This window comes from Pristiophorus japonicus, chromosome 9 (assembly GCF_044704955.1).
Source record: "Pristiophorus japonicus isolate sPriJap1 chromosome 9, sPriJap1.hap1, whole genome shotgun sequence".
NCBI classification, from domain to species: domain Eukaryota; kingdom Metazoa; phylum Chordata; class Chondrichthyes; family Pristiophoridae; genus Pristiophorus; species Pristiophorus japonicus.
The window spans coordinates 205,588,743-205,614,816 of NC_091985.1; the positions used below are offsets into that span (position 1 = coordinate 205,588,743).

General features: G+C 45.2%; 1 protein-coding gene across 1 annotated transcript; it reads left to right on the top strand.

Annotated features, from left to right (window-relative positions):
* The first annotated feature begins 20,493 nt into the window (after positions 1 to 20,493).
* LOC139274080 (epidermal differentiation-specific protein-like) lies at positions 20,494 to 21,153 on the top strand. Its single transcript, XM_070891131.1, has one exon. It carries the CDS (start codon positions 20,494 to 20,496, stop codon positions 21,151 to 21,153), a length of 660 nt encoding a protein of 219 aa, XP_070747232.1.
* The last annotated feature ends 4,921 nt before the right edge of the window (positions 21,154 to 26,074 follow it).

Below are 26,074 nucleotides of genomic sequence, written 5' to 3' on the forward strand. Positions count from 1 at the left end.
TTTCTATAAGATCACTCCTCATCCTTCTGAACTCCAATGAGTCAAGTCCCAGTCTACTCAATCTATCATCATAAGGTAACCCCCTCATCTCCGGAATCAGCCTAGTGAATCGTCTCTGTACCCCCTCCAAAGCTGGTATATCCTTTCTTAAGTAAGGTGACCAAAACTGCACGCAGTACTCCAGGTGCGGCCTCACCAATACTCTGTACAGTTGCAGCAGGACCTCCCTGCTTTTGTACTCCATCCCTCTCGCAATGAAGGCCAACATTCCATTCGCCTTCCTGATTAACTGCTGCACGTGCAAACTAATTTTTTGGGATTCATGCACAAGGACCCTCAGGTCCCTCTGCACCGCAGCATGTTGTAATTTCTCCCCATTCAAATAATATTCCCTTTTACTGTTTTTTTTTCCAAGGTGGATGACCTCACATTTTCCAACATTGTATTCCATCTGCCAAACCTTAGCCCATTCGCTTAACCTATGTAAATCTCTTTGCAGCCTCTCTGTGTCCGCTACACAACCCGCTTTCCCACTAATCTTTGTGTCATCTGCAAATTTTGTTCCACTACACTTTGTCCCCTCTTCCAGGTCATCTATGAATATTGTAAACAGTTGTGGTCCCAGCACCGATCGCTGTGGCACACCACTAACCACCGATTTCCAACCTGAAAAGGACCCATTTATCCCGACTCTTTTCTTTCTGTTCGCCAGCCAATTCTCTGTCCATGCTAATACATTTCCTCTGAATCCGCGTACCTTTATCTTCTGCAGTAACCTTTTGTGTGGCACCTTATCGAATGCCTTTTAGAAATCCAAATACACCACATCCATCGGTACACCTCTATCCACCATGCTCGTTATATCCTCAAAGAATTCCAGTAAATTAGTTAAACGGTGGGAGCACCGATCCCACTAGTTACTGTTTGCCAACCGGAAAATGACCTATTTATCCCGATTCTCTGTTTTCTGTTAGTTAGCCAATCCTCTAGCCATATTACCCTGAACCCCATGAACTTTTATTTTGTGCAGTCACCTTTTATGTGGCAACTTATCGAATGCCTTTTGGAAATCCAAACACAACACATCCACTGGTTCCCCTTTATCCACTCTGCTCATTACATCCTCAAAGAACTCCAGCAAATTTGTCAAACACGATTTGCCATTCATAAAACCATGCTGACTTTGCTTGACTCAATTATGCTTTTCCAAATGTCCTGCAACAGATGTTAGGCTAACTCATCTTGTAACACTGTTATGAATCACCTTGGGACATTGTACTACATTAAAGGCGCTTTATAAATAAAAGTTATTATTATTAAAATAACATAAAGCTGCGGGTTTGTGCACCGCCACAGAGATTCATCACGATGTAGAGCGCATGCGTGGCCATCTTTGCAAAAGAACAATGTGTGGACGGGGCTACAGGGTCCCAGTGAACCCAGCCAGAGTCAGCACCTTCAGGGGAGGAGAGGGAGGGGAACCAGTGAGTGTAGAACTGAACCCAGCCAGAGTCAGCACCTTAAGGGGAGGAGAGGGAGGGGAACCAGTGAGTGTAGAACTGAACCCAGCCAGAGTCAGCACCTTCAGGGGAGGAGAGGGAGGGGAACCAGTGAGTGTAGAACTGAACCCAGACAGAGTTGGTGGTGAAAACTGGGAGCAGAGGGCATGTTGTCTTCAGATGTGTGATGTGTTTGAATTTCAGCACAGGGAGGATGGAGAGTGAATGGGAGGAACAAGAGAGGAATGAATGTTCGATGGAATCTAGAATTATCTGTTCTGAATTTCTGTTCGGTACTTGCAGTAATTATTTTTGTAAACTCCTTTTACAGGTATTAGAACGGCAGGATTTGCAGATGGGAAACTGAAACCAAACATCACGTCAAGATCTGACGGAATCATTCGATTACTCAGGACCTGAATATCATCGGACTTTGAATCTGGAAGGAGAAATGTTTGTCTGTTCTGTCAGTAGGAACAGATTTCAAACATCATTGTGACTGGTAAAGCACTGAGACACACACACACCTGAGTGAGAGTGTTCCAGTGCACTGCCTTGGAAAGAGCTTTAACCAGTTATACAACCTGAAAAAACATTGCACCATTCACAGCGGGGAGAAACCGTACACGTGTTCTGTGTGTGGACGAGGCTTCAACTGATCGTCCAATCTGGATAGACACAAGGACACCCCCACCACGGAGAAACCGTGGAAATGTGGGGACTGTGGGAAGAGATTCAATTATCCATCAAGGCTGGAAATTCATCGACGCAGTCACACTGGGGAGAGATCGTTCACCTGCTGCATATGTGGGAAGGGATTCACTCATTCATCCCAACTGCTGACACACCAGCGAGTTCACACTGGGGAGAGACCATTCACCTGCTCTGTGTGTGGGAAGGGATTCACTCAGTCATCCAACCTGCTGACACACCAGCGAGTTCACACTGGGGAGAGACCATTCAACTGCTCTGTGTGTGGGAAGGGATTCACTCATTCATCCAACCTGCTGACACACCAGCGAGTTCACACTGGGGAGAGGCCATTCACCTGCTCTGTGTGTGGGAAGGGATTCAGTATCTCATCCAACCTGCTGGTACACCAGCGAGTCCACACTGGGGAGAGACCGTTCACCTGCTCAAAGTGTGGGGAGAGATTCACTTGTTCATCCAACCTGGTGAAACACCAGCAAGTTCACACCAGCGAGAGGCCATTCACCTGCTCTGAGTGTGGGAAGGGATTCACTCACTCTTCCAGCCTGATGACACACCAGCGAGTTCACACCAGCGAGAGGCCGTTCACCTGCTCTGAGTGTGGGAAGGGATTCACTCACTCTTCCAACCTGCTGACACACCAGCGAGTTCACACTAGGGAGAAACCGTTCACCTGCTTGGAGTGTGGAAAGGGATTCACTCAGTTATCCAACCTGCTGAAACACCAGCGAGTTCACACTGGGGAGAGGCCGTTCACCTGCTTAGTGTGTGGGGAGGGATTCACTCAGTCATCCAACCTACTGAGACACCAGCGAGTTCACAAGTGACTGCAGGGTTTGGATTCTGCTGTTGTTGCTGCTGTTATTCACATCCTACTGAATCATATTCATTCTGTTAGTTGCCGTTTATTTCTGTTGATGTTAATAACCCTTCAACTAGCCTGGAGTTTAATATTTTGATATTTCAAATAACAGTGTGTTGATATTTGATGTCTCCAAGATAAGAGGAGACTAATTGATGTCCTGTTACTCACTGCTCCATTTTTGATCGGGGACCAGGAGCGTCGTGATCGGGGCCCAGGAGAGGCGAGGGCCTAGGGGCAGCACGGGCCAGCCCACACTGCGATCTGTGGATAGTAGAAGCCTGTGTGCGCACTAGGTCCGTGCAGCAGAGCTTGGTCTCCAGTCGTCTTGGTTAACCCTTGCCACTGGATCAAGACCTAGCTCTGTCAAGCCCGTGTAGTGGCCGGTGTACAACGGCCACCCCATGTTAAAAGAATCCACGCACAGACATCTTCCACCCTCCAGTATGTAGTTCGGGACCGAGAATGTCAGATTCCTCATTGAAACACTTGTGAACTCATGTATTTTTGGTGTGGAAGTGGGTCATCCTCGATACGAGGGACGGCCTAATACTATACTACCATTTTTGAGCCTTTTCTCCTTTCTGACTCTAGATTAGTTCAGTTCTCAGACCTTCAGTTACTCTCAGGGACAATTCCCAGCTCCCCATACCTTCCAGAGTGCCTCTCCTAGCCTTGGGATCCAGGGAAGGTATCGGTAACACGCCCAGGATCACTAAACACAAAACCCAGTCTGCCAATCACTTTCAGCTACTGGACTTAGTATGTGCCCCACAGCATCTCTCTCACCTTCGATGTGTGAATGGAGCATCATGCCTGCAAATCTGGGTTCAATTTAAATTTGAATCCACTCCAAGTGTATTTAAAAAAAAATACTTACAAGTAAACTGATCACATCAAATAATTGGCAAAGGTTTAGAGTCAACAAGATGAACAAGTAAACACAGCACGGCCCAATAACCCAGTTCTATATTCACAGGAGAAAGTCTGTTATCTAACTCCTCGAGTGATAGAGAAAGATCCCAACTTTAAGAACATCTAGAATCTGTTGTAAATATATTTCAAATCCTCACTGGTACAACCTTTCTATTTTCAATTGAAATGAATGGAAGATGAGGAGGGGTTAGAGAGTAGGGGTGAAAGAGGAGTTGGGAACGTTTAGAGAGTTGGGGTAAGAGAGGGTTTGGAGAGTAGGGGGAAAAGAGGAGTTGGGGTAAGAGAGGGTTTGGAGAGTATGTGTGAAAGAGAACATGGCCTTAAGCTCTGTAATTCCCTCCCTAAGATTCTTCGCCTCTTCCCCTTTCTCTCCTCTTTTAAGATTCTCTTAAAACCTGCCTCTTTGGTGAAGCTTTTGGTCATCTTTCCTCCTATCTCATTCTGTGACTCGGTGTCAAACATGTTTTTTTATATGTGCCTTGGGACACTTTACTATGTTAAATGTGCTATATAAATGTAAGTTGCTGTTGACACCAAATTCAGGGACCACTTACACTGAGACGCCAAATACAGGGACCACTTACACTGAGACACTAAATCCAAGGACCACTTACAATGAGACATCAAATTCAGGACTACTTACACTGAGACACCAAATTCAGGGACCACTTACACTGAGACACCAAATTCAGGGACCACTTACACTGAGACACCAAATTCAGGGACCACTTACACTGAGACATCAAATCCAGGGACCACTTACACTGAGACACCAAATCCAGGGACCACTTACACTGAGACATCAAATCCAGGGACCACTTACACTGAGACACCAAATCCAGGGACCACTTACACTGAGACACCAAATCCAGGGATCAGTTACACTGAGACACTAAATCCAGGGATCAGTTACACTTGATACCAAATTCAGGGATGGCCTACAGTAAGACAACAAAGTCAGAGATCACTTACAATGTAACACCAAATCCACAGACCACTTACACTGAGACACCAAATCCAGGGACAACATGCACTGTGACACCAAATCCAGGAACCATTTACCCTGAGATATCAAATCCAGGGTCCACATGCAGTGTGACTCCAAATCCAAGGACCATTTACACTGGGATGTCACGGAACAGCTGCAGGACATTCTGGGGGGGGGGGGGGGCGTGAACAGCCAGAAGGTGTGGTCCATATCGGTACCGACGATATGGGTATAAAAAAGGGATTAGGTCCTGCAGGCAGAGTTTAGGGAGCTAGGAGAGAGATTAAAATACAGGACCTCAAAGGTAATAATCTCTGAATTAATCCTGGTGCCATGTGCTAGTGAGTACAGAAATAGGAGAATAGAGCAGATGAATGTGTGGCTGGAGAGATGGTGTAGGAGGGAGGGCTTTAGATTCCTGAGGCATTGGGACTCTTTCTGAGGAGGTGGGACCTGTACAAGCTGGATGGGTTGCACCTCAACAGAGCCGGGACCAATAACCTCATGTGGGGGAGGGGGGGGGGGGGGCGGAGGCATTGCTAGTGCTGTTGGAGAGGGTTCAAAACTAGCTTGGCAGGAGGTTGGGAACCTAAGAGTAGCTTCAGAAGGGAGGAAAGTAAAGCTGGAATGGAAGGCAGAAAATTAGAATGTGAATTTGGAAGGCAGAAGAAACAAAGGATGGAAAATAGACAACAAGGCAGTTTGGCAAAGCTAAATGGTATATACTTCAATGCAAGGAATATAGCGAATAAGGCAGATGAGCTGAGAGAACAGATAGCATGTAGGAGTATTATATTGTAGCTATTACAGAGACATGGCTGGAATGGCAGCTCAACATTCTTGGTTACAGGATTTTCAGACGGGAGAGAGAGGGGGATAAAAAAGGAGGAAGGGTCGCAGTATTGAGTAAAGAAATAATTACAGCCATGAAGAGGGATGATATGTTGGAGGGGTCATCAAATAAGACCGTATGGGTTGAATAGAACAAAAATGGGGTGATCACACTGCTGAATGTACTATAGACCCCCAAACAGTTAGAGGGAGATAGAAGAGCAAATATGTAAGCACATTTCTGAAAAGTGCAAAAACAATAGGGCAGTAATAGTAGAGGATTTTAACTAACCCAATATTAGGATAAAACAGTGTAAAATGCATAAAGGGTTCAGAATTCTTAAAAAGCATTCAGTACATAGCAAGCCCAACAAGAGAGGGGGTGGTTCAGGACATAGTTTTAGGGAATGAAGCTGGACAGTGGAAGAGGCAACAGTGGGAGAGCATCTTGGTGGTAGTGATCATAATTCAGTTAGATTTAGCATAGTTATGGAAAAGGAAAAAGATAGACCAGGAGTGAATTTTCTCAATTGGGGAAAGGCCAATCTTTCTAAGCTGAGATGTGATTTAGCAAAAGCAGACAGGAAACAGCTACTTGAAGGTAAATCAGTGTCAGAGCAGTGGGAGGCTTTCAATGAGGAGATAGTGAGGGATCAGTCCAAGTATGTTCCCACAAAAGAAAAAGGGTAGGATAAGGAAAGAAAGGGAAGCTGCTGTCAGATACTGAGAGCTCAATACTGCAGAAAGCGTAGAGGAGTATAGAAAGTGCAGGGGTTAAATTAAAAGGGAAATAAGGAAAGCAAAGAGAAGGCATGAAAAAAATCGATGCAAGACCACGAGGTTTTATAAATACAAATAGAGCAAGAGAATATATAAGAAAAGAGTACGGCCTGTTAGAGACCAAAAAGGTAACCTGTGTGTGGAAGCGGAAGATGTGTGTATGGATTCCAAATTAATACTTTTCATCTGTTTTCAAAAAAGAGAGGGTTGATGCAGATATTGTAGTTAAAGAGAACTGTGAAATATTAGAAGAGATAAACATCATGAGAGAGGAAATATTAACGGGTTTAGCAGGTTTGAAAGTGGATAACTCCCCAGGCCTGGATGAAATCTATCCCAGGCTGTTGAGAGAAGCAAGGGAGGAAATAGCAGAGGTTCTCACCATCAGTTTCCAATCCTCTCTGGTTATAGGCGTTGTGCTGGTGAACAGCTAATGTTCTACCATTGTTTAAAAAAGGAGAAAGGGATAGACCAAGTAATTACCAGTCGGTCAGCCTAACCTAGGCGTGGGTAAATTAATGGAAAAAATTTTGAGGGACAGTATTAATCATCATTTAGAAAGACATGGATTAATTAAGGACAACATAGATTTGTTAAGGGAAGGTCGTGTCTGTAATATATATAGCTCCACCCAGTGGACTACTGTGGCATTGCAGCCATTGCTGTTTCCATCAATAAAGCTGGAGTCACCCGACGACTTCCTGAAGTTATCAGCCATCTTAAAGCCTGTTTGTGAGGTCATACCAAAAACATAACATTGGCGATGGAGAATGGAATAATCAGATAACCTCACTGAAATTTTTGTTGGTGGATGATTCAGCCATCTGACAGAGCTACTTTGACAGTTTCTCTGTTTTGACTAACAGCTAAAACTCCAAGGTAAATTACAAGCACACTTGGCTGAACTTCCAGAGTCCAGATGGCTGTGCCTATGGGAATAATAGGGAGCTTTGGGGGGTTTCAATGCGACCGTGAAAGTTTCGGAGAATATGTGGCTAGAAATGTTTTTCATTGCAAACAGTATCATCGAAGTCCCCAATGATGAAAACCATAACCGGGTGATGTTGGAAAAAAAAGTCTATTTTCTTAACTGAAGCAATGCCCGAGGTGTATGAAACCCTGAAAAATGTGCTTGTGCCTGTCGAGCCAGAGGACACATCACTTAAGCAGATTCATACAAGTTAGAACAGCACAGCCCCTGGAAATTGCTAAAAGTTACCGTTTCGGAATACGAGTTCAGTTAACCGACAAAAGTATCATTGTAGCATTAAAAAAGCTATCTATTCACTGTAACTTCGTAAACTTTCAGGACCGAGCATTGTGTGACTGCTTTGCGGGATGAAAAATGATGCGATGAGAAGAAAATTATTGACAACTCCTAACTTGATTTTGGTTTAGCTTGTCAGACAGCTATGTCAATGGACATGGCCAACCAATATTCCTGAGAATTTCATACCATTTCCAGTGGTCAGACAACCAAGGTAAATCGCCTGCAGGTTAAAAGTAAAGGCAGTTGGGCCCCAAGGTCTCAGCAACTGGTCATGGTAAAAGAGCATTGAAGTCATGCAATCGGTGCCTGCAACAACACATTGCTCAAAGTTGTTCATAAATGAAGGCAGAGTGTTTCTTCTGCAGGAAAACTGGGCATCCTGCAAAGGCATGCCGACTGAAGAGTAAACCAACTTTCAAAGCTATAAGTAGAAATCCCCAGAGACTACATAGCATGGAAGAAAAACAACAGGACGAGGAGGTTTTCGAGCTACGCATCATCAGGAGCACGAGGGTATCTATCAGTGATTCGAAAAGTATCGTCATCCACGTAGATGTTGCAGGAACCAAGATACCCATGGAAATCGACACTGGTGCATCCATGAGTGCAGTACTGGAATTGCTATGCCTTGACCAAATTGTGTGATTTCCCATTGGAGAAATCCAAGATAGAGCTGTGAGGCTACTCGGGAGAGAATATTCCTGTGGTAGGTCATATCACCATACTGGTGAAATACAAGGATCAATTTCAGAACTTGCCTCTCTTAGTAATGACAGGAGACAATCCTGCCTTACTAGGAAGAAATTGGTTGGGGTCACTGAAGCTGGATTGGAGTGAGTTTTTTCTTGTTGAAACGATATTTGCATCAAAGGATGAATTCATCAAGAAGTATCCGAAGGTGTTCTGCAAAACAGGAAGTCCAATCCAAGGCTTCACGGCGAGTGTCAGGGTACTGAAGAACGCTAGACCGGTTTACTGTAAGCCATGTCCCATACCATATGCACTCAAGGAGAACGTTGAACAAGAGCTCAAAAGACTAGAGACTGAGAACATTATCTATGTAATTGGGTTACACCCATTGTTGTTGTACCTAAGTCTGATGGTAAGGTAAGGTTGTGTGGTGATTATACAGTAACCGTAAACCAGGTTCTAGAGGGTAATCTCCCCAGTACATTGCCGAATGTAGGAGATTTGTTCACAACACTGACAGGTGGTCAGTTATACGTCTTGAATAAAGAGTCAGACTAGATACTGCAAGCTCCAAGTAAGGTGTGACCGTAGTCCTTTATTACAGATCTCAGAGTGTCTCTGCAGCTTGTGAGGCCTCCTTATATACAGGTGCTCCCAAGGGATTGTGGGATCCCTTGGGACTCCAGGTGATAAGCCCTCTGGTGATTAGACATGGTAGTTACAGGTTTACATACATAACAACACTCCCCCCCAAGTCAATGGTGTAACTATTTACAATGTGAGTTGATCTGGGGCCTTCCTTTCACTGGTTGATCATCTCGGTGCAAATGCTGGTTTTGGTGAGTCATTTGTTGGGCCCTCGCTGGGCTGCTGTACAGCTAGCCTTGCTGGGCTGCTGGGGTTGGTGAGTCCTGCTGTGCTGCTGCAGGTGATGGGTTCTGCTTCGTGGTCAACCGCTGGGTTGGTTGCCACTTGTGTGTGTGCGTTGGAGGGTCGAAAAGGGTGGAGTCTATTGTGGGTTGTTCTGGATAGTCCATAAATCTGAGTTTGGTTTGGTCCAAGTGTTTCCTGCAGGTGAATCCATTTGAGAGTTTGACCACGAACACCTTACTCTACTCTTTGGTCAAAACAGTGCCAGGGAACCATTTGGGACCTTGTCCATAGTTCAACACAGATACAGGATCATTTATCTCAATTTCACGTGACACATTTGCGCGATCATGATATGTATTATGCTGAAGCTGCATGCTCCCTATCTCTTCGTGTAGATCAGGGTAGACTATTGAGAGCCTTGTCTTAATGCCCTTTTCATGAGCAGTTCAGCAGGAGGGACTCCAGTGAGTGAGTGGGGTCTTGTGCGGTAATTAAGCAGGACTCGGGATAAGCGAGTCTGCAGTGAGCCTTCCGTTACCCTTTTCAAGCTCTGCTTGATTGTTTGAACTGCTTGTCTGCTTGACTGTTAGACGCTGATTTAAACAGGGCAGATGTGACATCTTTGATCCCATTGCGGGTCATGAACACCTTGAAATCGGCACCGGTAAAGCACGGTCCATTGTCACTTACAAGGACATCAGGCAGGCCGTGCGTGGCAAACATGACCCGTAGGCTTTCAATGGTGGCAGCGGATGTGCTTGCCGGCATTATCACACAGTTAATCCATTTGGAGTATGCATCTACAACCACTAAGAACATTTTTCCCAAGAATAGGCCTGCATAGTCGACATGGACCCTGGACCATGGTTTGGAGGGCCAGGACCATAAAGTTAGGTGCGTTGCTTAACTGTGAACATGTATTACATTTGTGCACGCAGGACTCTAAGTCTGCATCGATACTGGGCCACCTCATGTGGGATCTGGCTATCGCTTTCAGTATTACGATGCCTGGTATGCTGTGGTGATCACTAATGAAAGTGTCCCTGCCCTCTTTTGGCACCATGACCCGCTTACCCCATAGGGGGCAGTCTGCCTGTATAGACATTTCATCTTTGCGCCGCTGGTACGGTTTTATTTCTTGCTGCATCTCTAATGGGAAACTAGACCAATTCCCGTGGAGCACACAGTTTTTTTTACTAAGGACAGTAAGGGGTCCTGGCTCGTCCAGGTTCTAATCTGTCGGGCGGTAACAGGTGATTGCTCACTCTCGAATGCTTCCATTACCATAACTAAATCTGCGGACTGTCCATTTCCACCCCTGTAGTGGACAATGGCAGCCTACTGAGAGTATCGGCACAGTTTTCTGTGCCTGGCCTGTGGTGGATGGCATAGTTATATGCGGACAACATGAGCGCCCATCTTTGGATGCAGGCCGATGCATTCGTATTTATCCCCTTGCTTTCAGAAAAGAGGGATATGGTCGGTTTCCAATTCAAATTTGAGCCCAAACAGATATTGATGCATTTGCTTTACCCCGTAAACACACGCTAGCGCTTCTTTTTCTATCATACTGTAGGCCCTCTCAGCCTTAGACAGACTTCTGGATGCATAAGCAACCAGTTGCAATTTCCCAAATTCATTACTTGCTGCAATACACACCCGACCCCGTACGACGATGCATCACATGCTAGTACCGAACGCTTACATGGATCGTACGACACAAGCAAATTTTTTCAACATCACAACTTCCTAGCTTTCTCAAAGGCGTTTTCTTGGCTTTTACCCCATACCCATTCATCTCCTTTACGCAGTGTGGAGTGCAGGGGTTCTAACAATGTATTAAGACCCGGTAAGAAGTTACCAATATAGTTCAGGAGTCCTAGAAACGACCAAAGCTCCATCACGTTCTGTGGTCTCGGTGCATTCTTGATTGCCTCTGTCTTCGAATCGGTGGGCCTGATGCCATCCACCGTGATTCTTCTCCTCAGGAACTCCACTTCAGATCCCGGAAAATGCACTTTGAGCGTTTTAGCCTGAGCCCCACATGATTAAGCCGACTAAGAACCTCCTCCAGGTTCTGCAGGTGCTCGACGGTGTCCCGACCTGTAATCAAGATTCATCCTCGAAGACCACAGTGCGCGGGACCAACTTCAGTAAGCTTTCCATATTCCTCTGCAATATCGCCACGGCCGATCAAATCCCAAATGGGCATCAGTTATAAATGAAGAGACCTTTGTGCGTGTTGAAGCATGTGAGGCTTTTCGATGATTCCTCCAGCTCCTGCATCATGTAGGCCGAAGTCAAGTCCAGCTTTGTGAAGGTTTTCCCTCCCGCCAGCGTCACAAATAGGTCGTCTGCCTTTGGTAGCGGGCATTGATCCTGCAGTGAGAAATGATTGATAGTTACTTTGTAATCACCACAAATTCTGATGGTGCCATCTCCCTTGAGGACTGGAACAATCGGACAGGCCCAGGCATTGAATTCGATTGGTGAAATGATGCCCTTTCGTTGCAGCCTGTCCAGTTCAATCTCCACTCTCTCTTATCATGTAAGGTACCGCTCTGGCCTTGTGATGGATGGGTCGCGCCTCCGGAATCAAATGGATCTGTACTTTTGCTCCTTGGAACTTCCCAATGCCTGGTTCGAACAGCGAGGGGAACTTGTTTCGGACCTGGGCACATGAGGCATCATCAACAGACGAAAGCGCTTGGACATTGTCCCAGTTCCAGCGTATCTTTCCCAGCCTGCTCCTGCCAAACAGCATGGGGCCATCGCCCGGTATCACCCAGATTGGTAACTCGTGCACTGCTCCATCGTAGGAGACCTTTACGGTAGCACTGCCGATTACGGGAATCAGTTCCTTTGTGTACGTTCTCAGTTTAGTATGAATGGGAGTCAGGACTGGCCTGGAGGCCTTGCTGCACCACAATTTATCAAAAGTCTTTTTGCTCATTATGGACTGGCTTGCACCCATGTCCAGCTCCATTGTGATAAATGTGTGCACCCCATATACCTCTGCATCCTCAGTCTGAGGCTCTGGTTCATCGTGATCCACCGTGGATCTGTCCTCCTCTGCAACATGGTGGTTTGCAGGATTAGCAGGGTTTGCAGCTCTGCTGCACATACGTTGGAGTTGTCCCATTGTTCCACAGCCTTTGCAAATATATCCTTTGAAGCGGCATGAATGGAAACAATGATCACCCCCGCAGCACCAACAAGGTGTTAATGGCCTTTTATTCACCTTGATGATGGATTCTGACTCATCTGTGGACGTGCAGCTGCAGGCGTGTAAGTCTTGCCCTGAACATTTCGATTCAAAAACAAGGTTATTTTGTTCACAGTACTTGTAGCAGCACTCGTGTTTTGAGAAATCTGTTTGGTATTGTCACTGGTGGCAATAATCGCCTGGACTATCGCTATAGCTTTACTCAAGGTTAGGGTCTCTACAGTCAAAAGTTTGCGAAGTATTATTTCATGGCCAAAGCCAAGTACAAAGAATTCCCTGAGCATGTGCTCCAAGTGTCCTTAGCTTGGCGACGTAGCTCACCACTTTCTGGCCTTCAGACCTCTTGTACGTGTAGAACCGATACCTCGCCATCAGAATGCTTTCCTTTGGGTTAAGATGTTCCCAGTGTGCACAATTCATCATACAACTTATCTGTGGGTTTCGCTGGAGTGAGCAGATTTTTCATGGGGCCATACGTTGGTGCTCCACAAACGGTGAGGAGAATCGCCCTTTGTTTAGCAGTGTTCGCTTCTCCTTCCATCTCGTTGGCCATGAAGTATTGGTCGAGTCACTCCATGAAGGTTTCCTAATCATCTCCCTCCGAAGATTTCTCCAGGATGCCCACAGTTTTCTGCATTATTGCGGTGGGGTTCGTCATTTGTATCTCATTGCCAGTTGTTATGTCTTGAGTAAAGAGTCAGACTAGATACTGCAAGCTCAAAGTAAGGTGTGACCATAGTCCTTTATTACAGATCTCAGAGTGCCTCTGCAGCCTGTGAGGCCTCCTTATATATAGATGCTCCCAAGGGATTGTGGGATCCCTTGGGACTTCAGGAGATAAGCCCCCTGGTGGTTAGACATGGTATTTACAGGTTTACATACATAACAATGCTTGACTATAAATATATATGTAGGCCTATATCAATTTAATAGACTACCATTTGGAATGTCTTCCGCTCCACCATATTCTGAGGGATGGTGAACCAGATTTTGCAAGGTATTGAAGGGGTAGTATATTATTTAGATGACATACTAATTTCAGCACCAAACAGGCAAATTAATAATAACATATTGAATGAAGTCCTCAAATGGTTAGAGAAGCACAGAGTATGAGTGACTGCTCGCAAGTGTAAGTTATTTCAAAACTCAGTGAAATACTTAGGGTACAGAGTAGCCAAAGGTTGTTTACATCCAACCAAGTGAAAGCTGGGTGCAATCAGAAATACACCCACTCCCAAGAATGTCACTGAACTTCAATCATTTTTGGGTCTTTTGAGTTATTATGGGAAGTTCCTACCAAATTTGGCTACAGTGTTACATCCATTGAATGAACTATTGAAAAAATAGGTCCATTGGAAGTGGTCAGAAGAATGCAACACAGCATTCAAGGAGTGTAAAAGCAAATTGGCAGAGAGCACCATGTTAATTCACTATGACGTATGTAAGGAGATCAAGATGGCATGTGATGCCACTCTGTATGGAGTTGGGGCAGTGATCCCTCATGTACTACATAGTGTGGAGGATAGACCAATTGCTTTTGCTTCACACACTCTTAGTGCCAGTGAGCGTAATTATGCATAAATCGAAAGGGAAGCTTTGGCATTAATTTTGGGGGTCAAGAACATAAGAACATAAGAAATAGGAGCAGGAGTACGCCTTGCAGACCCTCGAGCCTGCTCTGCCATTTTATACGGTCTTAGTTGATCAGATCATGGACTCAGGTCCAATTCCCTGCCCTCTCCCCATAACCCCTTATTCCCTTATCAGTTAAGAAACTGTCTATCTCTGTCTTAAATTTATTCAATGTCCCAACTTCCACAGCTCTCTGAGGCAACGAATTCCACAGATTTACAACCCTCTGACAAAATAAATTTCTCCTCTCATTTCAGTTTTAAATGGTTGGCCCCTTATTCTGAGATTATGCCCCTAGTTCTAGTCTCCCCCATCAGTGGAAATATTCTCTCTGCATCCACCTTGTCAAGCCCCCTCATAATCTTAAACGTTTCGATAAGATCACCTCTCAATCTTCTGAACTCCAATGAGTAGAGGCCCAACCTATTCAACCTTTCCTCATAGGTCAACGCTCTCAACCCCGGAATCAACCTAGTGAACTTTCTCTGAACTGCCTCCAAAGCAAGTATATCCTTTCATAAATATGGAAACCAAAACTGCACGCAGTATTCCAGGTATAGCCTCACAATACCCTGTATAGCTGTAGCAAGACTTCCCTGATTTTATACTCCATCCCCTTTGCAATAAAGGCCAAGATTCCATTGGCCTTCCTGATCACTTGCTGTACCTGCATACTAACCTTTTGTGTTTCATGCACAAGTACCTCAAGTATACAAATACTTGTATGGTCCTAAGTTTACCATTGTTACGGACCATAAGCCCTGACACCAATCCTCCATCCAAAGTCCCCAGTTCCAACATTAGCTGCAGACCAAATGCAGAGATGGGCTTTCAGTTAGTCAGCATATACATATGGTATTGAATACAGACGATCAGCTGATCACAGTAATGCTGCTGCTATGTCTAGATTCCCTTTCCCATCACAAGTTACACCCAATAGTGAAGAAGTGTTCTGTTTTTCATACATTGATGAACTGCCAGTCACAGCTGAAAAGATTGGTAGAGCAACCAAACATGACCCAGTTATGTCAAAAGTGTATGATTACATCGCAAATGGCTGGCCAAACCATGTGACAGACACAGAGAAGTAGTGGCAGGGATTGTGGATGGATTAGTTGTAATTTACCAAAATTCCCTGGATTCTGGGGAGGTCCCAGCAGATTGGAAAACTGCAAAAGTAACGCCCCTATTTAAAAAAGGAGGCAGACAAAAAGCAGGAAACTATAAACCAGTTAGACTAACATCTGTGGTTGGGAAAATGTTGGAGTCCATTATTAAAGAAGACATTTGGAGAAGCAAAATTCGGTAAGGCAGAGTCAGCATGGATTTATGAAGGGGAAGTCATGTTTGACAAATTTGCTGGAGTTCTTTGAGGATGTAACGAACTGGGTGGATAAAGGGGAACCAGTGGATGTGTTATATTTGGACTTTCAGAAGGCATTTGACAAGGTGCCACATAAAAGGTTACTGCACAAGATAAAAGTTCACGGGGTTGGGGGTAATATATTAGCATGGATAGAGGATTGGCTAACTAACAGAGAACAAAGAGTCTGGATAAATCGTTCATTCTCTGGTTGGCAATCAGTAACTAGTGGGATGCTGCAGCAATCAGTGCTGGGACGCCAACTGTTTACAATCTATATTTATGACTTGGAAGAAGGGACTGAGTGTAACATAGCCAAGTTGGCTGACAATACAAAGATGGGAGGAAAAGCAATGTGTGAGGAGGACCAAAACATCTGCAAAAGGACATAGACAGGCTAAGTGAGTGGGCAAAAATTTGTCAGATGGAGTGGCAGAAAAAATCAAAGAGGAAGTTATTATTTAAATGGAGAAAGATTGCAAAGTGCCGCACTACAGCGGGACCTGGGGGTACTTGTGCATGAAACACAATAAGGATAGTATGCAGGTATAGCAAGTGATCAGGAAGGCCAATGATATCTTGGCCTTTATGGCAAAGGGGATGGAGTATAAAAGCAGGGAAGTCTTGCTACAGCTATGCAAGATTTTGGTGAGACCACACCTGGAATACTGCGTGCAGTTTTGGATTCCATATTTACGAAAGGATATACTTGCTTTAGAGGCAGTTCAGAGAAGGTTCACAAGGTTGATTCCGGGGATGAAGGGATTGACGTATGATGAAAGGCTGAGTAGGTTGGCCTGTACTCATTGGAGTTCAGAAGAATGAGAGGTGATCTTATCGAAACATATAAGATTATGAGGGGGCTTAACAAGGTGGATGCAGAGAGGATGTTTCCACTGATGGGGGAGACTAGAACTAGAGGGCATGATCTTAGAATAAGGAGCCACCTATTTAAAACAGAGATGAGGTGAAATTTCTTCTCTCAGAGGGTTGTAAATCTGTAGAATTTTCTGCCTCATAAAGCTGTGGAAGCTGGGACATTGAATAAATTTAAGACAGAAATAGATAGTTTCTTAAACGATAAGGGGAGAAGGGGTTATGGGGAGTGGGCAGCGTGCTGAGTCTATGATCAGATCAGCCATGATCTTATTGAATGGCCGAACAGGCTTGAGGAGCCATATGGCCTACTCCTGTTCCTATTTCTTATGTTCTTATATTCAACCATTCTTCATTTTTAGGAATGAATTATCAGTCGATAAAGATTGTATCATGGGGGTACCAGAGTGCTTATACCAAATAAATTCAGGTCCAAATTATTAGGAGATCTTCATGACCAACACCTGGGAATGTGCTTGACCAAGAGTTTTGCATGCAGTTACTTATGGTGGCCAGGTCTAAATAAAGATATAGAATACATCGTCAGTCGGTGTATGACATGTCAATCGATAAGCACGAAACCACCATCAGTACCATTACAACCATGGAAATGGCCTCCCAGGGTGGGGCAAAGGTTACATATCGTTTTTGCTGTGCTAGAAGACAACAATTGTGGTTCATAGCCATTCAAAGTGTGTCGAGGTGTTTCCAATGCGGAAAATAACAACAAGTAAAACATTAGACATTTTGCGAAGATTATTTTCTTCATTTGACCTCCCAGAAGAAATTGTTTCTGATAATGGACCACAATTTTGTTCAGAAGAATTTTCAAAGTTCACGAACAAAAATGGTGTGAAACATACCAAGGTTCCACTGTACCAGCCTGCTTCAAATGGTGCAGCAGAATGCACAGTACAAATTGTAAAATGTGCCCTCATCAACAGATGTTGGATCCAAATTCAAAGAAACGACATTGGACCACAAATTAGCTCATTTTCTAATTACGTATAGTAATTCTCCTCATACAACTACTGGTAGAACACCAGCAGAGTTGTTTCTCAAACGACAGCCACGAACCAGATTCTCATTGTTAAAACCAAACTTGGCACTGTCCGTAGAAGAGAAATAATTAAGATAGAAGGAGAATCATGATAGAGGTAGAGTAAAATAAAGAAGTGTGAATTGAAATCAGAAGGTGAGAGTGAAGAACTATCACCAAAAATGGTTAAAGTGACAACAGGAAGAGTGGTGAAGATATGTGGTCCTCGCACATATTTGTTCAAGATGTTTGATCATGGACAGGTTAGGTTTGTTCACATTGATCATATTTTACCGACAGACATGGAAGGAGTTGAAGGTTCACATGATTCGATTATTTCCGACTCATTAGATAGTTTTGATACAAGTAACGTACCAGTAGTATATCTTACATCAAATGTACTGGAAATAAGTCCAAGAGGTAGTCAGAATTTAAGTCAGAGTCCGAGTCAGGCAGACAAACAGTCTGAAGTTGCAGAGAGTTCAACTGTAAATCAAGGGCATCCCTTGGAGGAAAACATTCCCCGGGATCAGCCTAGAATGAGTCTAAGTTCGACACCATATTTGGAAGGTTCTGTTAAAGAACGAAGGTATCCTTTTCGAAACAGAAAATAAGTGGTTAAGCTTGATTTGTAAATATGGCAAAATAAGTCCATATCTTTTCTTATGTATAACCATGCAAGTTATGTATGATGATTGTTTGTTTTAATTACTACTTCATTAAGGAGGGAGAAGTGTAATATATATAGCTCCACCCAGTGGACTACTGTGCCATTGCAGCCAGTGCTGTTTATAAGAATAAATAGTTCAGGTCACCTAACAGGCATTCCTGAAGTTATCAGCCATCTTAAAGCCTGTGTGTTTGTGAGTTTGTACCGAAAGCATAACAATGGGGAGACTCCCTCTTTAAACAGGGTCCCTGACAGTGAGAGACTCCCTCTTTAAACAGGGTCCCTGACAGTGAGAGACTCCCTCTTTAAACAGGGTCCCTGACAGTGAGAGACTCCCTCTTTAAACAGGGTCCCTACAGTGAGCGACTCCCTCTTTAAACAGGGTCTCTGATGGTGGAACTCCCTCTTCAAACAGGGTCCCTGATGGTGGGACTCCCTCTTTAAACAGGGTCCCTTATGGAGATAGGCCCTCTTTAAACAGGGTCTCTGACAGTGAGAGACTCCCTCTTTAAACAGGGTCCCTGACAGTGAGAGCCTCCCTCTTTAAACAGGGTCCCTGACAGTGAGAGACTCCCTCTTTAAACAGGGTCCCTGACAGTGAGAGACTCCCTCTTTAAACAGGGTCCCTGACAGTGAGAGACTCCCTCTTTAAACAGGGTCCCTGATGGAGAGACTCTCTCTTTAAACAGGGTTCCTGATGGAGATAGGCCCTCTTTAAACAGTGTCCCTGACAGTGAGAGACTCCCTCTTTAAACAGGGTCCCTGATGGTGGGACTCCCTCTTTAAACTGGGTCCCTGACAGTGAGAGACTCCCTCTTTAAATAGGGTCCCTGACAGTGAGAGACTCCCCCTTTAAACAGGGTCCCTTATGGAGATTGGCCCTCTTTAAACAGGGTCCCTGACTGTTAGAGACTCCCTCTTTAAACAGTGTCCCTGAGGAAGTGACTCCCTCTTTAAACAGGGTCGCTGATGGAGCGACTCCCTCTTTAAATAGGGTCCCTGACAGTGAGAGACTCCCTCTTTAAATAGGGTCCCTGACAGTGAGAGACTCCCTCTTTAAACAGGGTCCCTGATGGAGAGACTCTCTCTTTAAACAGGGTTCCTGATGGAGATAGGCCCTCTTTAAACAGTGTCCCTGACAGTGAGAGACTCCCTCTTTAAACAGGGTCCCTGATGGTGGGACTCCCTCTTTAAACTGGGTCCCTGACAGTGAGAGACTCCCTCTTTAAATAGGGTCCCTGACAGTGAGAGACTCCCTCTTTAAACAGGGTCCCTGATGGAGAGACTCTCTCTTTAAACAGGGTTCCTGATGGAGATAGGCCCTCTTTAAACAGTGTCCCTGACAGTGAGAGACTCCCTCTTTAAACAGGGTCCCTGATGGTGGGACTCCCTCTTTAAACTGGGTCCCTGACAGTGAGAGACTCCCTCTTTAAATAGGGTCCCTGACAGTGAGAGACTCCCCCTTTAAACAGGGTCCCTTATGGAGATTGGCCCTCTTTAAACAGGGTCCCTGACTGTTAGAGACTCCCTCTTTAAACAGTGTCCCTGAGGAAGTGACTCCCTCTTTAAACAGGGTCGCTGATGGAGCGACTCCCTCTTTAAATAGGGTCCCTGACAGTGAGAGACTCCCTCTTTAAACAGGGTCCCTGACGGAGACAATATTGGAAGCGGCTTGCCCTCCTTGCTGCTCTCACACCAGCCATGCTCCACGTGAACTCCTTCTCCTCTCGGGGCCAAGCTACAAACCCTGACTTTAAGGCGGCCAGGGAGCAGTTGACTTGTTGCAAACACATTACCAGCATGTTGAATTTCTCCGTAGGGATTCCGCTTCATGAACACAGCCACACCGCTGCAAACTGCACTTTGGAAGGGCTCCTTAGCACTGGAACCCACTTTTCAACTTTTTAGGCTGAAAATCGATTGGGCCTTTCGGTAATGGCCCCACAAATTCAGGAGGAGCGCCTTCTTTCTTGCGTGACAGAATTTCGGCGCCACTGCAATTGCTGACAGGGCAGGTTCCAGGATCTTGTGCAATGTGTCTCTACCTCCTGCTGATCAAGTTGTGCTCCACCCATTCGGGGTTGGTGCAATTCTGGGTGAAGCTTTTGGTGATTCACCTATGGACGCTGAGCAGTGGTTATAAAGTGCTGTGTCAACAGGGAGATAGTGAATATAAGGCCAGGCATCAAGCTGCAAACCACTGAATGTTTGCAGTGTCACTGATCACCCACCGAATCCGCAGTCAAGATGACCGGCAGGATTATCCTGTTCGAGAATCCCAACTTTGTCGGCCCTGCGTACTGCTTTAGGGACAAACTGAATAACCTTGCGGATGTTTCGTGGAGTGACCGTGCTCAATCCCTGACGGTGCAAGGCAAACACTGGGTTGCATACACGGATATGGAGCAAGAAGGAGAGGGACTCCGTGGTAAGGGAGAATTCGTGGTTTATGGAGAAGGGGACCATGTGCTGTCTGACAAGATGAAGGAACGGATCAAATTCTTGCGCCTGGTGACAGAAGCGCTAGATGTGAGAAAGATTGAACTGTACCAACACACTGATTATAAAGGTAGGAAGCACATTGCCCAGAATGATGAAACAGACCTGAAAAATTCTAAGTTCGACAATATGGCCTCGTCCCACAAGGTGACGGGAGGCGTGTGGATCCTATACGACGGTCCCCATTTCACAGGCGATTGTTTCATCGCCTTTAAAGGTGACGACATCCAAGACTACGGAAAATATAAATACAATGACAAGGTGTCTTCACTGCAACCCTTAAACAGCGACGATTTTATTCTGCCAAAATCAGCTGCGGAAAACTGTGCAGACCCAGCCACCGAAGAGTTGAGCAGACCCAACGCCGGGCCCTCTGCTCCGAATTCTGCCCTCCCCTCTACTGATTGACTGTCCTTCCTGTGCTCAACCTGTTGGAGAAGAGAATCTGCACCAAACCTCTTTCACTGAATGCTCAATGCAAGCTGCTTACCGGAAAAGCTCCCGCTTGCTGTTCCGCGGTGCAGATTGTGGGGTGTGGCTTTTTGTGGGTGTACCGTCGCTTGGCTCTGTATGCTCAGAATTGCAATCCAATAAAACTACAATGCTTGAATAATGATTGCCAATGTTTCCGTCTGGATCATTCTCCCCTTTTAAAATCTCGAGAAATTGGTCTCGGGCGCTGGCGCGGATCGGGTGGGATCAGATCGGCTGCCCACTGCAGGCAGAGCCTGAAATTGAACTGCGGTAACTGCGGTGCTGTGCATAATCCAACTGGGAAATGTTTCACAGTGTAGGTATGGGAATGTCGCAGGGCATGGTCAACCCTGGAGGTGCCGAGGGAGAAGTGAATTACCAGGTCGTCAGGGAACCTTGTCCTGAGGCCAATATTATCCCCCAGTCAACATTACAAAACAACAGATGATCTGGGCCATTATCACATCGCTGTCTGTGGGAGCTTGCTGTGCGCAGATTAGCTGCTGTGTTGCCCACATTGCAACAGCGACTACACCGCGAAAGTACTTCGTTGGCTGTAAAGCGCTTTGAGAGGTCGATGGTCATGAAAGGCGCTATAGAATTGCAAGTCTGTCTTTTCTCTGTGCTGTTCGACCTCACTCCCCCAGGCATTGCATGGTGAGAGTGAGCTCACTGACTTTATCCCGGTGATATCTATCTGCCAGGCTCTCGGCGCGGGTCTCTGCACACTGTTGTTGAAACTGCTTCCTACCGATCTGACCGGAGGCCTGTAAAGGGGGCTGTATCCACCGGAGCACAGCGGGCTGACAGGGGGTTTCATAGAGGGTTTTTCTTATGCTACATGCAGGTATCTGTTTGAGCACGGGTCGGGACTGCTTCACCACAGGGAGCGGAGGAGGCAGAGAATGCCGCAACGTTGAAGGAACAAAGTGATTATCTGCACGAACATTGTTGTGCCCTTCTGCGTGTGCCCCCCCCCCCCAATTCGCAATATGAGGGGGCTCGACAAGGTAGATGCAGAGAGCATATTTCCACTCATGGGGGAATCTAGAAGTAAGGGCCATAGTTTCTGAATAAGTGGCCGCCCATTAAAAACTGAGATAAGGAGGAATTTCTTCTCTCTGAGGGTTGTAAATCTGTGGTATTCTTTGCCCCAGAGAGCTGTGGAGGCTGGGTCATTGAATATATTTAAGGCAGAGATAGACAGATTTTTGAATGAAAAGGGAGTCAAGGATTATGGGGAGTGGGCAGGGAAGTGGAGTTGAGGTCAGGATCAGATCAGCCATGATGTTATTGAATGATGGAGCATGATCGAGGAACCAAATGGCCTACTCCTGCTCCTATTTCTTATGTTCTTATGGTCCAGCTCCATGGGACAAGGCCACTCCCGCTGGGTCTGTATCAAGAACAGAGGAACAGGGGTCGGGAGAGAGGGAGAACATAAGAAATAGGAACAGTAGACCATTCAGCTTATCGAGCCTGCTCTGCCATTCAATACGATCATGGCTGATCTGATCCTGGCCTCAACCCCACTTCCCTGTCCGCTCCCCATAACCCTGGACTCCCTTTTCATTCAAAAATATATCCATCTCCATCTTAAATATATTCAACGACCCAACCTCCACAGCTCTCTGGGGCAGAGAATTCCAAAGATTCACGACCCTTTGAGAACAAATTCCTTCTCATCTCCTTCCTAAATAGCCGATCCCTTATTCTGAAACAGTATGCCCCCTAGTTCTAGATTCCCCCACGAGCGGAAACACCCTCTTTGCACCTACCTTGTCGAGTTCCCTCAGAATCTTATACGTTTCAATAAGATCACCTCTCATTCTTCTAAACTCCAGCGCATATAGGCCCAACCTGCTCAACCTTTTTTCATCAGACAACCGCTTCATCTCAGGAATCAACCTCGTGAACCTTCTCTGTACTGCCTCCAGTATATCCCTCCTTAAATAAGGAGATCAAAACTGCACACAGTACTCCAGGTGTGGTCTCAATCTATATGAAGATTAAAGTCGCCCATGATGATTGCCGTATCTTTCTTACCAGCCCCCATTATTTATTGATTTATACTCTGTCCTACAGCGTAGCTATTGTTAGGGCCTATAGACCACCAGTGATTTATTTCCCTTATTGGGAGGAAAATGGTGGTTGGAGGCTTCCTTTGGACGAATGCCTCCAACCTGAAAAAATTGAACAAAAATACCTGGTGGTCACGATGGCACTTTCGATTCCAGTCGAAGACCTTCATTCGCTGCACAGTATATGGAGAGATGACTTCCACCTACGTACGGAAATGCTGGAGTCACAATGGCCCGGACCACCAATCACTAGTAGCGTTCTCATTGATAAAATGAGATCTTCTTTTGGGCGAGTTCCCATTACTATCAATGAGAAAATGCTCGTAAAACATCAATACACAGCATAATAAATTCTACAAACTACCTCACATATTTAAAATGAATTGAAATTAAATGTAATTAAATGTTTTAGAAAAATAAAATATTTTTTGGAAATTTTTTGATGTGTTTTAATAGGGTTAAAAATAAACTTACCTTAATGGACAGGATTTTTTAAACATAAAAATGATTGATTAAATTTATTTTTATATATATATGTTTTAAAACTCTTACGCTGGTAAAAGTAAGCTATGTGCCTGCTTTTACCAGGAGTAAAAGTTTGAAGGACATTTGTTGGGCATGAGTTGAGCAAATAGCCCAATCTCTCCCATGCAAATGTCCTTCTAACAGGGATGTGGAGGATCTATCCAGAGAAATCTTGACAGATCAGAAAAGCCGGTTTTCAGCGCATCCGCATCGCGCCCTGAAAATCGGCTTTTGCGAGGCCTTGCGCAAGATCCCTTGGCACAATTTGATTAGCCTAAAGCCCACGTGCACAGTGGCTGATTGGTTACCTCCCTTCCACATCACCTAATCACTCGCCTATGTTTTATGTCTAGCTCATGTAACAGTAAGGTACCGTCTCCATTACCGAAGAAGCATATGACTGATGTGACCACAATCTGTTGTTGCTACTAGGAACCTTGCTTAGGCCAGATGTAATCCTGTTAACATTTCATCTCTGCCCATTGTTCGACTTTCCTGCTCTCCTAGGCCCCCGTGGTGCAATCTCCAAGTCACACAGCTTACATCCGTTGGTCATTGCAAAGTCAACATGTTATTCCTAACGTTATCTCAACTGCCCATTAAGCCACCAGAAAAGCTGACCACTGCAAAAGCCTATTAGCTCAATTGAATCCAGAGACCCATTCTAAACCGTTTAATTATAGCAGGGCTCGAAAGCCCCACTTCAGTCCCCCATTTTGGTTCTGGGCTACCCAGCCCAAGATTACCAACCTAATTCTGCTTCGTCCTGTGTCCCCTGCTCCGTTCTGTGGTGATCAGCCACGCAGTTTGGGGGACTCGGGACATAACCTACGTCTCAGAATATTTCAGGATGCGTGGCTAGTACTTTTTGCTGTTTAATAATTAAAGCCTTTGCTTTCCTTTGCCTCTTTCTGCATGCCATGCATAACCCAATTTCCCATCCAACAGCTAGCCCTAACTGTATGACCACCAAACGCAAGAGAATATATGAAATTCATTCCACAATTCCATACATGTTCCTACCATTGAGTATCCTTCAGGGATTCCTCAATGTCGTTCGAATGCTGTATGGTATCTTCCAAAATCTCATGATAATGCCATATGCTTTTCTCAGTGTCCTTTTTCAACTGTGTCAAATGTTCTTCGAGATGGGGAATGTCTTCATGATCATCATAGGCAGTCCCTCGAAATCGAGGAAGACTTGCTTCCATTCCAAAAGGGAGTTCTCAGGTGACTGAGTTGTCCATGAGAGTCCTGACGTTCCAGGTCCCGAACTTCACTTTGAAGGGTGGAAGATGCCTGTGCGTGAGTTCTTTTAACATGGGGTGGCCGTTGCACACCGGCTGCCACAAGGGTTTAACAGAGAAAAGTCTTGGTCCAGTGGCAAGGGGGTCCAAGACGACTGGAGGCAAGGCTCTGCTGTATGAGCAGAGGGGAATGTCTTGCCAACTTGATATCTCATATTGTTTCATTTCATCATCCCATCTCGGATTGTTTAAAGTGATGTTCTTGACGTGTTCCTTTCTTTGCGGGAATAGGTATACCACAGTTTTAGGCATAAAGCTGAAATTAGGTTGTGGGATCGCACATTCGGCATACTCGGACTTAGTTTTTTTGGTATATATGCAGTAAGTCCCTTCATCCTGGGCTGCCACCTCAGTCCCTCCATGACTAAGGGGACTAATTTCCAACATGCAATTAACCATCTGTGTGAACCTGCACGTTGTGCATTGCCCTCCTTCCATGGGGTGCATGCACACTACCACATCCAAATATTGCATGCAGCCAGCAATGTGCACCCCTTGGAATGTGCCACTGGGTTTTACTGCATAAGGGGGCATATTGTGGAATTGATCCCAAGATTGACCTTGTATTTCACCTTTGTTATGTACTGCCCACAAATACCCTGTATTTGTGGGATAGCTAGGATCATATCAATTTCACTTCTCTGGTAATACAATTATTTGGGAATAAGAACACTGTGTTGTCTTACGAACATCGCAGAGGGTAATACCTTCTTTAATCCATTTGGACAACTGCTCATTACTTATCCAATCAGGTATTTTTCCCTGTTTCATCTGGTTTACATTGTGTTGGATATTCCCCAGTAACCATGTATATTACATTGCACATACGAGTTCCTATGTGTCTTGTGGGTTACCTCATGCCGTCGCGTACTTATCTTATTGACAGTCTGGGCATGGGGCTCTAGGATTTCCTCGACTTGCAACATTTGTCTGGCAACCTTG

Excerpts from the sequence above, each read along its gene's own strand:
- LOC139274080 (XM_070891131.1), top strand. The coding sequence starts at position 20,494 with ATGACCGGCAGGATTATCCTGTTCGAGAATCCCAACTTTGTCGGCCCT.